The sequence below is a fragment of the Rhizopus delemar genome, genomic scaffold (genome assembly GCF_000149305.1).
Source record: "Rhizopus delemar RA 99-880 supercont3.2 genomic scaffold, whole genome shotgun sequence".
Classification (NCBI taxonomy): Eukaryota; Fungi; Mucoromycota; class Mucoromycetes; order Mucorales; family Rhizopodaceae; genus Rhizopus; species Rhizopus delemar.
Window position 1 is genome coordinate 4,657,151 of NW_027137828.1, and position 16,218 is coordinate 4,673,368.

At 34.2% G+C, this 16,218-nt stretch overlaps 6 protein-coding genes across 6 annotated transcripts; 3 read left to right on the forward strand and 3 right to left on the reverse strand.

Moving 5' to 3' along the window:
• Positions 1–1,909: 1,909 nt before the first annotated feature.
• On the forward strand, positions 1,910–3,574 carry RO3G_04042 (uncharacterized protein; the record flags this gene model as incomplete). The annotated part of the gene is made up of 5 exons (XM_067658632.1): positions 1,910–1,972; positions 2,032–2,173; positions 2,230–2,608; positions 2,668–3,028; positions 3,083–3,574. The coding sequence occupies 5 exons, from the start codon at positions 1,910–1,912 to the stop codon at positions 3,572–3,574; spliced, it is 1,437 nt and encodes a 478-aa protein (XP_067514733.1).
• A 2,889-nt stretch (positions 3,575–6,463) lies between these two features.
• Positions 6,464–7,152, forward strand: RO3G_04043 (uncharacterized protein; the record flags this gene model as incomplete). The annotated part of the gene is made up of 3 exons (XM_067658633.1): positions 6,464–6,484; positions 6,547–7,069; positions 7,142–7,152. The coding sequence occupies 3 exons, from the start codon at positions 6,464–6,466 to the stop codon at positions 7,150–7,152; spliced, it is 555 nt and encodes a 184-aa protein (XP_067514734.1).
• Positions 7,153–8,152: 1,000 nt separating this feature from the next.
• RO3G_04044 (uncharacterized protein) lies at positions 8,153–9,825 on the reverse strand (the record flags this gene model as incomplete). The annotated part of the gene is made up of 4 exons (XM_067658634.1): positions 8,153–8,293; positions 8,354–8,941; positions 8,994–9,291; positions 9,476–9,825. The coding sequence occupies 4 exons, from the start codon at positions 9,823–9,825 to the stop codon at positions 8,153–8,155; spliced, it is 1,377 nt and encodes a 458-aa protein (XP_067514735.1).
• Positions 9,826–10,873: 1,048 nt separating this feature from the next.
• Positions 10,874–12,143, reverse strand: RO3G_04045 (uncharacterized protein; the record flags this gene model as incomplete). Its single annotated transcript, XM_067658635.1, has 5 exons — positions 10,874–10,993; positions 11,039–11,221; positions 11,274–11,395; positions 11,555–11,627; positions 11,742–12,143. The coding sequence occupies 5 exons, from the start codon at positions 12,141–12,143 to the stop codon at positions 10,874–10,876; spliced, it is 900 nt and encodes a 299-aa protein (XP_067514736.1).
• Positions 12,144–14,454: 2,311 nt separating this feature from the next.
• Positions 14,455–15,148, forward strand: RO3G_04046 (uncharacterized protein; the record flags this gene model as incomplete). Its single annotated transcript, XM_067658636.1, has 3 exons — positions 14,455–14,473; positions 14,505–14,740; positions 14,801–15,148. The coding sequence occupies 3 exons, from the start codon at positions 14,455–14,457 to the stop codon at positions 15,146–15,148; spliced, it is 603 nt and encodes a 200-aa protein (XP_067514737.1).
• A 103-nt stretch (positions 15,149–15,251) lies between these two features.
• RO3G_04047 (uncharacterized protein) lies at positions 15,252–16,185 on the reverse strand (the record flags this gene model as incomplete). Its single annotated transcript, XM_067658637.1, has 4 exons — positions 15,252–15,465; positions 15,517–15,635; positions 15,689–16,074; positions 16,134–16,185. 4 exons carry the CDS (start codon positions 16,183–16,185, stop codon positions 15,252–15,254), a joined length of 771 nt encoding a protein of 256 aa, XP_067514738.1.
• Positions 16,186–16,218: the final 33 nt, after the last annotated feature.

The following is a 16,218-nucleotide window of genomic DNA, read 5'->3' on the forward strand; positions in this document are numbered from 1 at the left end:
CGTTATTTTTTCCTTTTTTTAACTTAAAAAATATATGTGTGTCTTTACAAATTCACGAAAATAGATTCAGCTGTCAACAGGTTGTGATGGGTACTGGAGTCAGATTCATCGAGTGGAATCACTGACGTACGTGACAGTTGTCTCATAAAATGGAAGGATGGTTTACAATCACTTATTAACTTTAGTAGTTTTGCTGTGTTATCATCTGGTATCCATTCCTTCAATGTGATTTTCTCTTTTAGAGCTGTATATTCTTCTTTTAATTGTTCTCTAATAATTCTCATCAAGTGTTTGTTGGTCACATATAAAATGTTTATACCTGATAGTCTTATTTATAAGAGTATATTTAATATAGATAAGTAAATAAAATTATAATTAATTATACATTTACATGCAGGACGGTGTATCTTTGGTATCATTCAATATATGCAGAACCGCTTTCGTCCAATCCTTTTCTTTTTCTTCTTTTTTAGCTGTATAATTCTGACAAGTGGAATTATCACTAAAACTTTCCATTACTTGATGAATTACTCTTCTTTGAACATTTTCTTCCAATTCCAATACCCTCTTTCTCAATCTTGATTTATACTTCACGTCTTCCCTGGCGTTCCAATAATCCAAATACTCTTTTCCAAATGCTGATCTCTTATTGTTTCTTTTCTATTCTTTATAAAAAAAAAAGATGTTAGAGATCTTCTCATAAAACGAGATGTTATATAATTCCTGTAAAATTCTTTTTCTGAATAGAGCATGATTTTTTTCAGTGATGGCGCGCCTTTTACTATTTCATCAAGAACTTTTATGTAGAACAAATCAACTTTTGCTTTATTCTTGTCATCAAACAATTTTACAAAGTCGAAATAAGAAATCTCTTCTAAATCCTGAAGTTTCTCTTCAATAATTTTTTTAAGGGCAAACTTTATTATATTAAAATTACAAAATTTATAGTCAAGAGGATGTCGAGAGGACAGCTATCTCTTCAATATTTCTTTCACAAATCAAGTTCCAGCAAGATATTTGAATAATGGTTAAAAAAGATAGTATGCAACACTGTATTTTGTAAAAACAATTAAAATTAAAAAAAAAAAGTTAACTCATAACTAAGGATGCATTCAAAAATCTCCTTTGTCACTATCATTGTTGGTCAATTACCAGAAAAAAAAATTGTTACAAATATAGTAATATTTTAGCTTCGTTGTTTCTCCAGATGCGATAATGTCGGTGCCTTTATACGGAAGTAGCACAAAATCCGGCTAGGGTTCTTATACGGGAGTAATCCCATTAAGTAAACAACACTCTTTTCCGTCTCTAGAATATATAGAAAAGGTGTCTTACTTTGTTTTGAATATACTTTACTATTGGAGGTTTGAGAGATCATTTATTTGGTTATACGTTAAAAATATTATAACTATCCCATTCAGTTCTAAGTTGGGCCTGTCCATTCTAATAAGACATCACCACAGCTAGTCAACAATTTGCACGCTACAGAAATTTCAATAAATCCAAAAAGAATAATATGACTTGATTAATCGTCGTTTTAATAAACTTGAGCCTTATGCTCCTTATAAAAAAAATCCAGTCCTGTGCCAATATTACACAGATCAATATATGGATAGCGAAGAAACGACAAAGTTAAAATATTACTATATTTGTAACATTTTTTTTTGGTAATCGGCCAACAACGATAGCGACAAAGGAGGTTTTTGAATGCACCCTAAGAATGAATAACGATTACGCATTTTTACCTGACTACTACATAATATTTTTTTTATTGCAACTACAATCTAATCAAGTTAATAATGATTCACAAGTCACATTAAGTGACTGTCCCTTGAAAGATTTCCAGAAAAGAAACAAAGCAAAAAAAAAGAAAAAACTTTTTTTCTGGTCTAGATCTAATCAATTAAAAATGAAGTTGGACGCAAAAGCACTTCGGTACATGTCTTCTGAAGAATTCAGAGTTTTGACAGCTGTAGGTAGAAAAGCCGACATTGTGGAATATAAAAATAAAGTTAAAAGTTATGCTTATAGGTTGAAATGGGCTCAAAAAACCACGAAGTTGTACCTAGTCCACTTATTGCTCAAATTGCTCAATTGAGACATGGTGGTGCTCATAAAATTGTAGGCGAATTAGCTAAAAGAAAATTAATTGCTAGAGTTCAAAATATGAGCTGTAAGTTTTTATCAGTTAAAATGTTTATTTTTTTGCTAAGCAATTGGTTTATATAGATGATGGATATCGTTTGACTTATGGTGGATACGATTATCTTGCACTCAAGACTTTTGTTAAACGAGGAACGGTTTATTCAGTGGGTAACCAAATCGGTGTAGGAAAAGAATCTGATATCTATATTGTTGCTAATGAAGAGGGTATCCAACATGTACTGAAACTACAAAGACTTGGTCGTATGTCCTTTAGAACCATCAAATCCAAACGTGATTACCTTCAAAAACGTAAATCAGCATCTTGGATGTATATGTCCAGATTGGCTGCAATGAAAGAATATGCATTCATGAAGGTACTCTATGAGAACGGATTCCCTGTACCAGAACCAATTGATGCTAGTAGACATTGTGTTGTTATGGGCTTGATTGATGCTTTCCCGCTGTAAGTGCCCGGAGAATGTATGGATAAAGAAAGAATGGCTAATGTAGAAATGTATATAGTCGACAGATTGAACAAGTGGGTAATCCAGGTAAACTGTATTCTCAGCTAATGGAATTGATCGTCAAGTTGGCACAATATGGTCTTATTCACGGAGATTTTAATGAGTTCAACATCTTGATCAAGAGCGATGGCTCACCAATATTGATCGATTTCCCTCAAATGGTTTCCACTTCACACATAAACGCTGAATATTACTTTAATCGAGATGTCGAATGTATTCGTACCTTCTTTCGTCGTAGATTTGGTTATGAAAGTGCACTCTATCCTCGATTTACACATGATGTGAATAGAGAATTCAGCTTAGATGTTCAAGTTGCTGCTAGTGGATTTAGCAAGAAGATGCAAAAAGAGTTAGAAGAGGTAAGACACAATGTGCATTAATATGCAAATTATTGATTAACACTTTCTTTACAGTACCAAGAAGAAATAAAAGATATGAGCGATGATGAGGAAGAATCTGACAGTGAAGATGAAGAAAATGAAGAAAAGGAACATGAAAATATACCCTTAAAAGAAATGACAGAAGAAGAAAAATTACAAGAGAAATTGAGAAATATTCGACTAGGAAATACAGAGCCCTATGAAGAATCTGAAGAGGAAGAAGAATCTGAAGAGGAAGAGAGCGAGGAAGAGGAAGAGGAAGAAGAAATGGACGAGGAAACCAAATTAAAAATTCGTAGTGAAAAGATTGAAAAATTAAACAATCGAGATTATAAAGCGTATCGCGATGGCCCACAAAAGAAACTTACAGCAGCAGAAAAGAAAGAGCAAGAAATTAAAAACAGAGTGGCAAAATCACTTAAAAGTCAAGGAACTAGGCAAGGCAACGGTTCTCGTGGAAATGTTCGTAAAGGACGTGGAAAGAAGAGAAATAACAATGATTTAAAGAATGGTGATGTCTTTTAATTTGTCTTTAGAACTGTCAATAAATTGGTAACATTGCACTATCATTAGAATAAGTAAACGTATTTGTGATCATTGCTTGATTGTTATGCAATTACATGGCCCATCTTTTCTTAATTGAGAAAATTCTTCAGCGTGTATATGAAACTATTATATCTTCTTATATTTGCCTTGACTATATATCAAACCGATGATATAGCACATAGAATTACTTGCTGATTTCTATTTTACTTGCAACCCCTCACAAATATGACAGTTATAACCATTTCAACTTTTCCCAATCGTGTGCAACCGTCGGTCTTTTAATCTCAAGCAATGTTCAAAAAATAGAAAAAAGACCTTTTTTTCCACAAGTTGAACCACTTTCTTTTCTCTTTCACCGGTCAAAATAAAGGGGCATAAAGGACCTTTTGATGTACAGAACTCTGCCGGACTTAAGGCAAATGATAGTTTCCAAGAAGCAAAAAGAAGCTTCAGAAAGAACACTTCCACCAGTAAAACATTTACCATTAAGAAAAAGACTAACTATGGAAGGCTTCAAAGCAATCAACAAGCCAAATGGAAATCCATTAAAAGTAAAGCAATCAAGCTCAGCATCTCCTAACGAGTACTCACCGTCACCAAGCTCACATGCTTCTTCATCGACTGACATTGTTGTTAAAAGTGATGAAGAAGCAACTACTGATCAAGAAAATACTGATTCAAAAGCAGCATTAAGTAAAGCACCATTGTCAAAAGTATACAAAACAGTTGTTATTCAGCAAAAAATGACGTTTGGTAATGCACCATGTAATCCTTTATTATGGAATAATGAAGATGTTGAAAAGAATGTAAAGAAAAAAAAAAAAAAGAAAAATAATTACGAATGAAAAAGAACAATTCAATTAAATTTAGTATTCGCTAGGCACCTTGGATGGCGGTAGAAGAATCTATTAATTCGTTCAAATCTGCATGGTTTGAAGGAGAAAATGACGATATTGAAGACGAAGAAGAGAAGGTAACAATTTGCGTAGAAGAGACATTTTTGTATTAAAATTCCATTCATTTTTTTAAAGCCAACAAAAAAGACAGCAAAAAGGGGAAGACCACCATCGAACTCGAAGCAACAGTTGACAGAAATTGATCAACAACAGCCACTAATACCAAAAAGAAAGAATAGCGGTTCATCCTCAAAGAAATCAAACATGTTGGATAGCAAATTGTACTGTGTTTGTCGACAACCTTATGACGCCACAAGGTTTATGATTGCTTGTGATCGTTGTGATGATTGGTTTCACGGAGAATGCATATCAATTAAAGAAGTCGAAAGTGAATTTGTTGACCTTTATTTCTGCTCTAATTGTTCTAAAGGTATTTGAAAAAAAGAAGCTTAAAACTCATAATAATTTTATTATAGTCACTGGTAAGAAAACTTCATGGAAACCAAAGTGTTCAAATCCTGCATGTAATAAAGCAGCAAGGATAAGTTCACATTTAGGCTATATATCAAAATACTGTTCCAATGTATGTGGTATGCAGGTTGCACGGGCTAGGTTAGAATTGCTAGAAATCAAAAGGCGAAATGCAACCAATGCTAATAGTTTGTCACCCATATCAGAGTTGGCAATAGCTAAACAAAAACAATCAACAATAAACTCATTGGCAGACAAACAAGACCGTGAAAGACTAATTCAGATACGGCAAGAAAAGAAAAACATTAAATTTACTGTGGATATTCTCAAAAGGAAAAGTAAATTTATTGATTTATTAGTCAAGCAAAAACCTTTCACTGAAGAAGATGGGGATATCCCTTGTGGGTTTGATTCAAGACTGATATGGAAAAATCACATTTGGAGTAAAATTATTCAGAATTCAAACGTAGATGTCCAAATGCAGATAACGATTGATTCAATCAGTGAGCCATATAATGTCTGTCAGCGTCTGAAATGTATCAAGCATCGACAGTGGCAAAAACTCGCATTGATTGAAATGAAGCAAGAAAAGAAAGAGCAATTCAATAGGCTATTAAGCTTAGAAAAAGAAAGAAATCAAATCAAATCACGTATGAGAAAAAGAAGAAGCCACACAGACTTAATTAAGGAGTATTTAATGAACAACAGCATTTCAATATAAACATTGCTAAACAGCAATTTGCAGAAATACCCCCCTTCAAACACATATATTTATCTCCTGTTTCTCGTTTCTTTTTTTTTTTAAATTGTAAATATAATAACTTAATATAAAACTATACATATTTTTCTCTTCTTTTTCCTTTATACAATGCTAAATTATACATTATCACTATTGTTTTGTGCTTTACTTTTAGATTTTGTTTGGTGTACAATGTACAAGAGAGATTATAAATCAAGAAACTATTACACATTGCGTACGACTGATCCAAGCGATATTAATTTTGTCCATCATATCATATCTCATTTGGATGCGAGGTATGAAGGCAAAGTGGGTGAGCTCTCAAACTATTATTGGATCAGTATACTCAAAGAACATGACAATGGGAAGCTCAGACATGAATTTGAATCGTTGTTAAGGAAGAGAGGTATTCAGACTAACAGTGACATAAGACATCAAGTGCCTACTGCAAATAGAATCATGAAGCGTTCCGAACCACCATTCAATTTGCAACAAGAATTATTCTTGTTCCAGAAAGATATAAAAAGGACACTTGCGATAGATGATCCTGGGTTTGATAGACAGTGGCATTTAGTAAAATGCATGAATGTAATTTACTAAAGGTTTTTTTTTTAATAATTTCCTTCTTTTTTAAAAAACAAAAACCAGATAAACACTAAAGAATATGGACATGACCTCAATGTATCGGGTGTGTGGAAACAAGGAATCACAGGAAAAGGAACAATTGTGGCGATTTTAGATGATGGACTAGATTTTGAGCACATGGATCTCAGAGACAACTATGTAAGATAACTCCTTTTTCATTGATAAAATTTTCTCTCTAAACTTATTGGTATAACATAAAGTTCCCTGAAGGTTCATACGACTTTAATGACCATGTACCTGATCCAAAGCCAAGATTAATAGACGATGTACACGGTACTAGATGTGCAGGCGAAATAGCAGCGGTGAAAAATGATGCTTGTGGTATTGGTGTTGCTTACGACGCAAAAATATCTGGTATACGTATATTATCAGGTGAAATCACAGAGGCGGATGAGGCTGCTGCTTTGAATTACAAATATCAAGAAAATCAAATCTATTCTTGTTCATGGGGGCCACCTGATTTAGGCGAAGTCGCTGAAGGTCCGCAGGGCATTATTTTGGATGCTATCAGGAATGGTATCGAGAATGGTCGTCAAGGAAAAGGATCCATCTTTGTCTTTGCATCTGGTAATGGTGGACATAATGATGATAACTGTAACTTTGATGGTTATACAAACAGCATATATACAATTACAGTAGGCGCTATTGATAGATTAGGCAACTATCCAAGTTACGCTGAAAAATGTGCAGCACAATTCTTTGTTACTTACTCTAGTGGTAGCGGTAATTACATTGTAACGAAAATGATTTGGATAGAATCAAGATTATATTTGTGCTTATTTTTTCTTTTCTTAGTATACAACTGATGTTCATTCAAATCAATGTTCTGAGCATCATGGGGGTACATCTGCAGCGGCACCTCTCGCTGCAGGTGTTTTCGCACTCGTCCTATCGGTCAGACCCGATTTATCTTGGAGAGATCTACAACATCTTTGCGTACAATCAGCTATCCCGATTTCTTTGCATGACGATGATTGGACAAATTTACCCTCTGGTCGGATGTTTAACCACAAGTACGGATTTGGTGTCTTGGATGCTTACAGGATAGTCGAACTTGCAAATAAATTTCGCTCAGTGGGGCCACAGACATATTTAGAAGTGTCTCTTGGTAATATTGAACCTTTTGAGATTCCTGACATTACAACCAACAACAAGGGCAGACAACATGCTTTGAAGAGTGCTATTCAAGTAACAGAAGAGATGGTTTTGTCAGCATCTTTATCCTTATTAGAGCATGTTACAGTTACGGTGCATATTGAGCACCAAAGACGTGGAGACTTGGAAATATTACTTGTGAGCCCTAACAATGTGACAAGCCAATTAGGTACGCCTCGCAAAAATGACAACAGCAAAGACGGGTTAGTCAATTGGACTTTTATGTCTGTAAAGCATTGGGAAGAGCAACCAGTTGGTAACTGGACCCTGTGGATCATTGATGAGAGAAATCCTGAATTTAAAGGAAAGCTTATTCATTGGAAACTTACACTTTGGGGAGAAAATAAGAATGGTGCAGCTGTGGCATTAGTAAACAATTATCAAACAAGCATTCAAAGCTTTTTGTTAAGAGGTTCAATCAGCAAACAAAGATCTCTCTTGACATACGTCTTGATTTCAGTCTGTATGATAATATCTATGACTGGTATTTTTGTTTTTTCAAGGAAACTTAGGTCAAAAAAGATTAATAGAAACAAGCATAAACCAAAAAACGATAGTACTTTTGAACTCGACACTTTATTACATCCTTCTATAGACGTTAATGATGAATATGAGCAAGAATAATAAAAATCCTTAAACTAAGCGATATTGTTAGGCCAGAAAGCTTTTGATTTCCCTATTCACAGATTTCCAGGATGTAATCAGGACATCATGTCCATGATTCTTGAATACAGATAGTTTAGCGTTAGGAAGCAACAATTGAAGTTGTACGTGGTTTTTGAAAGGAACGGTCTGAAATATTGAAAGCCTGTTTAGTACCATAAAGCAATGCATCTAAAATAAATAATTTACCTTGTCTTGATCTCCCCAAACAACAAGTGTCGAGCCATTTTCTTTTAGTTGGCCTACTCTTTGGAACCTCTCTTTTAACCCAGTAAATGGGAAATCAATGACAGTGCGCAAAAATGCTTTGAAGAAGCCAGGATGATTAGCAAACTGATATAATGCTATCTTTGCTATACGCTGGGCAATTTCAGCGGCACCTTCTTCCATATCTGCATTTGCGAAACGGGCCGATTTTGAAAATCGCTTGACATACATGATAATCAATGGTTTTGCTAATGGTTGATTTATGAGAAAATGGCTAATGATAGGTAAGCGGACTACTTTAGAGATCAATGGCATATCCTCAGGTTCCATGAATCCAGTTGGTGCAATCAATACAAGCTTATCAACCATTTCCGGGTAAAAAGCGGTAAAAGAAGTTGCAATGCCTCCTCCCAAAGATACACCTACTACACTTGCTTTTTCCCATCCGACTTTATGCAATAATAAAGCTAATTGTGAAGTATACAATGACTCGTCATAGAACGTGTGTGGAGCGTCTGAATAACCTCGACCATAAAGATCATATACTAGTACATGGTGGCCGCTTTCTGCCTATGAATGTAAATCAAAATTTGGTTTCTTTGCTTATGCTTTTGTGTATTACAAGTTCTCTAGCTAACTTATCATAACAAGAAGATCCGGTTGAAATTCCATGAACTAAAACCACACGACTGCCGTTTTTATTTCCAAACATCCAGTAATGCATAGTACCTGCTGGTAATTGAAGAAAGGTGCCATTTGGGTAAAATTCAGGTGAGTAGAACTCAGGTGGATTTTCAGAAAGAGACTTTAAGGTAGAGGTGGGTGTATTGGTTGCTAACAAGTAGCTAGTAATTAGTCCTATAAAAATCCACTTTAGTACTTTTAAAAACATAAGGCTGGGAACAACATTATTTGTCAGCCTTTTTTCTATCGGTCAATGTGTAACAAGCGAAAAATCTGTGAATGCATGAAAGTCTGCTTTTGTTTTTCTACAACATGCTGTTTTATTCTTTTCTGATCCCAAAAGAAATATATATATCAAAAATATTTAAATGCTTAAGAAAAAAGCGTGCAGAAATTGTTTGTTTCTTCATTGAATGTTACGCTTCCTTATTTTTTGATCGCTTAAACAGTTTTTCTTGCAATTTTGCAAATTCTTCTTCTGAAGGTAAATCAGGATCCATTGACATGTTCGATCTCTTTTTTCTTGATTTATTTCCTTGCTTCTGCTCAATGGATTTAATAATGGAGTCTAATCTACCTTGTCTCTCTGTAGCCTTATTTTGTATAGATTCAATTAGGGAATTCATTGATTGTCTTCCTTCAGTTTTTTCAAATTCTTCTCTCTGTTTATGTTCTACCGCAATGCGTTTCTGGTGAGCTTCAGGAGTAGTTGATTTTTTAAAGCTTTTCAAAAGAGGGATTTTGCCTTGATCAATGGCTTCCTTAATCATCTTTTCAAACCGAATACCATCCTCAGCTGTCGAACACTCAATCACTGTGAGCATCTTGGTCATATTTCCTTGATATCGCTTATAAGCATTTAAAACATCATTCTTCTCTTCCTCAGAGCCTTTATTTTCAATATATCACTGATTAATATTCCTTATATTTTCATAAGCAAGCGCATACCTTGATAATTTTTTATTTGAGCTTCAATAGTTTCATCACTCACAACCCCATTCCACAGCTCTTTGAAATAATCCGTCCAGTTCTTTTCCCCTTCAAATTCACTTTCGTCCATACTTCCTGTCTTATCATAACGCTCTTTCCGCTTTGGATCACTCAAGACTGCGTAAGCTTTTCCCATATCCTGAAAGATTTCATTCGCTTTCTGTTTCTCTTCTTCAGTTGCATTAGGTGATTGTTTGTCTGGGTGATGTTTTAATGCTAATTTTCGGTATGCTCTTTTGATGTCATTAATGGTTGCGGTTTCTTTATCTAGTTCAAGTACTTTGTAACAGTTGAAATTAGAGGGCGACATGAATATAACAAGGCTCTTTCAATATAGTAATAGCAGTAGTAATAATATATATTTATATTTAAAAAAAAAGCACTCGTATCATCGCGCTTGTCACCAAGAATAAAAACTAAAAAAGGAAATTAAAACTAAGATACGCGTTTCACTACAAGTCGTGTTTTGTCCAGTTGGAAGAAATTGGTAGTAAAAACACGTTAAACAAAAACTTATGCCCATTGCGTTACTTTTATGTACATTTATTAGCTAGTATTTTGTAATAAATTATATTGTAATTTACAAGAAAACAAGTTCATTCTATTGTGTTAAATGTCTGGTAATAACATTAGCGGTTGTAAGACACATGTATGCCCGCAGCCAGTTGCACATAGTTTTTCTGTAGCAAACCATTCTTTCATGTGTACAAGGTGTCCACCATGATTACAACCTTGACACCAGACATAAAGCCCTTTCACTGTTTGATGACTATATATGTATTTTGTATGAGTGTATATATTTTATGAAAAAGTATAAGTCGTTAAATATTACCAGATAGTACAGGGGTTCAGTAAACGACGACATTTGTCACAAGCCCATGATCCTTTACTTGTGCCTTGTACAAGCTTGAAACATGTATTGCATGCAATATTAATCGTCGTAGCATTCTTAAAAGTGTAAGTTAAAATATAAAAAAAAGTTATTTTTTTTACCTCATTGCGTTCCTTTACATTTTGAACACTACATGCTTTGATGATAGCAGTTGCCGTAGACCATAATTTAAATCTATGTAAAAGATCAATGTACGCTGTGAACCAGTCTTCTAAACGGTCCTCATCAACCTGTAAATGTTTTTCTAGAACAAGATATAGAGTAACGCACATTTGGACATCACCCTAATAATGAATAAGTATTGCTTCTTTTCATCAAAATAGTGCGAATTTATACCTGATCTGTATAATAATTTAAAAGATCCATAACAACAGATTCATGCTGCCAGGGCGTTCGTAAATTGAATGACGCTTGCATTTGAGATGACATTGTAGTGTTTATGCTATCCATATATTCATCTGAGGATTGTGATAATTGATCAAAATTGTCTCTGTCTTTTGATTGTATCTCAAACTTTTCAAATTCTTTTTCTTCATTCAATATTTCTTTTTTCTATGGAATTGACATTGAATGAATGGGTTTCATATATATTGATGTATTAACTTGGACTTATCTACCTTTGTTATTTCTTCTCTTCTTGATATTGATTCTACTTCTTCCTGATTTTCTTCTTCCTGATTCTTTTCTTCGCTATAAAGCAATGCTATAATTTTCCATGTCTGAGAGGTACGATAACAACCCATTTTCCATGCCAACTTTTTTATGTTGTAGTCAATTATATGAAATGTCTTTACTATATCTTACCTCTGCATTTTGATCACAGGCTAGCGCAACATTTTCATTTGAAATCACATATTTTTCAGCAAAAATGCAAAACGATTTAAAGTCAAATAAAGGCAAATGAGCTATACCACAACTCTGAGGAGGAATATACTGAATTACTTCTTCATCAAATGAAGTCTTCACACCAAGCTTTTTCCAATTTTTAGGCGCTTTAGGGATTAAGGACTCATCTACAAAAGATGTTCTTTGACTTCTATCAATAGTAAATGCCACATCGCCGTGAACATTCCAGCCCATGCCATTTCTTTTTAATAGTCCCACCGGCTGATAGGCGCGTTCAATATGCTGCTTGATGAACCATTTATCTTTTGATACAGATAGCAGCTCATCCGGATTTGCCCACAAAAAACCTTTAAAGAACATATATATAAGGATTTCTATTCTTTCATCTACATATTTTTACATCTAACCTGTTGGCGTTGTATCATGTTCATCAAACACATACTTTGCAATATGGGGTCTTCTAATATCCCAAATATGAATGCGGCTATCAGTAAGTAATGCACATGATGCTATCTCATCATCATGTCCAGGCCTCCATTGAATACGCGATACTGAGGCTACTGTTCTGATTGTATAGAGCGGCCGTCTGCTATCGGATGACATGTCCCAAATCTGTTAAAGATCGTTAAACTGTACCCACTTGTTTAGAAAACCATGCACATACTTTTATCGTTCTATCCCTTCCCCCACTAGCTACTAACTTCCCACCTGGATGCCAATCCACTGTTAGGCAAGGTCCGTTATGAGCATTCAATTTGCGATCATACAATGCTTTAGGGTTTCGAATATCCCATTTCTAATTATTGTTTAAGTAAAGAGTATCTGTTACATAACACGTTCTGTCTAGCTACCTGAATCGTTCCTGTTTCGAAAGCGGCAGCAAACTCATAAACGTTCACCGGGTTGAACTGAACATCACGCACTGATTCTGACTTTCCTTCAAATCGAAATTTTGCACTATTTCTTGGATCACGAAAGTCCTTTTTCTTAATAGTTAGCAATATATTGACTATAAAAACTTCTTTTTTTACCCAGCATTTCATCATTCCATCTTGTGAAGCACTTAACAATATATTTCCATTTTCTGGTTGAAAAGAAATACGATTAACAGCACGAGAATGCTCAGTGATAACACGCTCTTTTTGCGTGTGTAATTGTTAACTACTTAATGTTTTACTTCTTTAAACAATGCCATTGCACTTACCAGATTTACGTCCTACTTTATTTAGATCCCATAAGATGATTGCACCATTTGTAGCCGCTGTTGCTACCTTATGCTTTGTAGCTGCATTTATCATTAGTAAATGTTCTTTATGTACATTATTAAAGGAAGTTTTTACCATTATTTCCCCATTTGACATCATTGCTACTATAATTCAAGTTGAAGTGGGTTCCTGCACGTAGATTAAGTGTTTCTATAACTTTTGATCTGCTGAGAGAGAGAATTTTTAAGACTTACAAAAAATGTTAACGTAAAATTAACCAAGTATAATGTTACAATACCTTCTCTACCAGCCACCACAACAGCATTTCCTTCTGGCGAGATGCTTATTGCATTGATGGCACCAGACAGACGTTCACGTAAAATAAAATTGTCTTGATCAAGAGAACGACCTAAATGAACGGAGCTTTCATTGAGTGGCATAACAGAAAAAACAAGGGGAAAAAGAGACAATAATAAACTCAGTAATGACAGAAATAGACTGATTAGATGATTCGATATAGCAAAAGCTTCAGCAAAAGATATGATGGACCATGTTATCAAGCTAATTTTCTTTTTTTAATTAGTTTAAAGATAATAATTGTAATATTTTCAGGCCCAAGAATAACGAGCTTCATATCATCTCTTCTTGCTTATTTATTTTTAGATATCATGGCTTTAGTATAGAAGACTTTGGAGTAAGTGAACTACTTCAATTTCAAAAATGAAGCAAAAGACAAATTTAATCGAGAGCTTGTAGAAGTGGTTCATTATTTGAAGAGAGGGCTTTTGTTGATCGCTCAGTGTTCTGCTTAATGTAAATTTTGTTTATAAATTGAGAATAAGAATAGGAAGAATCGTCTTTGGTTGAGTAAATAAAAACTGCACAATCCGTAGATCCATTTTTTATATTCAGAATTAAAAAAGCTTTCCTCCATTCTTTTCTTTTTTTTCATTGCAATCTTTTTGATATACTTTTGTTTTTGCCAGAAAGTATACTGCACAACAGAGATTTGTGTATTTAGTAAAGAAGATTTTAAAGGCTCATGTTTATATAAATAATACATGGATAAAAGTGATTTGTACGAGCTATCGCTGCTCTAATTTAACAAGAACTTGTTCTTCCTCCTATTCCTCTTTCTCCTTCTTTTTTCCTCCTTTTTAATAACCCCTTATATATAAATAACCTTGGATCAATATACTCTTATTTTAATTTCTGATTTTTTCTTTAGATTTCATTAGCTATCATGTCTTGTTGTCAAAAGTAACTTCATAGTTGTTTATACAAAAAGAAAACAGGCAGATTTATTTTCAACATATTTGTAGGCAGGGTCAACTATATCTCATTTTCACGAATTTTTTATTTTTCATATTTGGTTGCGCTTTATTATCATTTGGAATGATGGCTATACAGCTTAAAATTAGTATTGCTATATTGATTCCTATTAATATACTTAAAAGTATGAATAAATGTTTGTTCTGCAAATGTGTATGTACAATAATACTTTATATTTGTATAGTGATAAACATACTGGGAATCATATTGATATTTAGTTCATTAATCGGTTTGCTGGGAAGCTTTTATCGAGAAAAGAAATCCATTCACTTTTTATGTACAGCAGTCGTCGTTATCGCATTTGTATATCAAGTTTCTATTGCTGTTATTGTCTATAAACAAGCTGCTCATACAACTAGCTGGATTAGTCAAACATGGGCAGAAGCTTCATCTGATTATAGATTATATGCACAAACAAAGGTAATTGCTCTTTGTTCTAGTTGTTTACATTTTCCTAAGGAATTGCGCTGTGTAAAATAGTTTCACTGTTGCGGGTTTACGGGCCCAATGGACCATCCAGTATCAAGTGACACGTGTATACCTCACCAAGTCATTGATTCAGCACCACCTTGCTATGGTCCAATGAATCAATACATTAAGCAAGAATTAACGCATATTTATATTGTATTATTTACAAGTCTTGTTATTGAATTATTAGCTTTGTGTAATTCTATTACCCAATTATGTACAATGAATCCGAATCGTACAAGAGAAGTCAGTCCAGAATACGTTTTAGAAGAAAGAAAGTACACGAACATGAACGAATATAATGCTTCAGCAGATACTCTTGTTAATCCAGTTTATTCAAAATATAAAAGGCAGTTTTAAAGCAAATAAAAATGTGATTTATTTTTATGCGGACATACACTCATACACAATTTATTCTTTTTCAACTAAATTTATTTATGGTACACTTTCTTCTTTTCTACATTTATAAGGCTTTGGCTTCATTACGTAGTTTGTCAACCAACTCATCGACACTTTCAACCTTACGACCACCAGAACGCTTTGGAGGCTCTACAACCTTTAATGTTTGAAGACGAGGTGAAACATCAACATTAAGATCTTCAGGTGTTATTTTAACCAGAGGCTTCTTTTTCGCTTTCATAATGTTAGGAAGAGAAGCATACCGCGGTTCATTCAAGCTAAAGGCAAAAATTAGTATCCTAAATAAATCACAATAATATACACAATACCGCAAATCAGTTGTAATAATAGCAGGCAATTGAGTAGAAACTGTTTCAAGGCCACCGTCAATTTCGCGTACAACCTTAAGTGATTTGCCACTGATTTCGATTTTGGAAGCAAAAGTAGTCTATAAATCAGAGTTAGAATATTGCGTGGGAAAAAAAGTTGGTAGACTCTTACTTGAGGCCATTTGAGTAACCCAGCCAACATTTGTCCAGTTTGACTGGCGTCATCATCAATAGCTTGTTTACCCAAAATAAAAAGATCTGGTTTGTTAGCCTCTTTATCAGCATAAGCTTTAAGTAACTTAGCAACCGCAAGGGGTTGAAGGATACTATCGTCCTTGACTTCGACGTGAACAGCACGATCAGCACCCATAGCTAAAGCAGTTCTTAAAGTTTCTTGAGACTTGGCTGTGCCACATGAAATAGCAACAACTTCAGTGCTTGGGGACTTTTCTTTAATACGAACAGCTTCCTCAACAGCAATTTCATCAAAAGGATTCATACTATGCTTTACATTACGGTCGACATCGGTCATTGTTGCGTTCACACGGACTTTAACAGCTATATGTATAGAAAAGAGTTGAGTCATTCAATATATGCTTTTACTCTTTCAAGCTCACCATAGTCTACAACACGCTTGACAGGGACAAATATACGTAAAGGGTTAGGCATTATTGTTACAGAGGAAAAAAGGGGGAGGAAAAA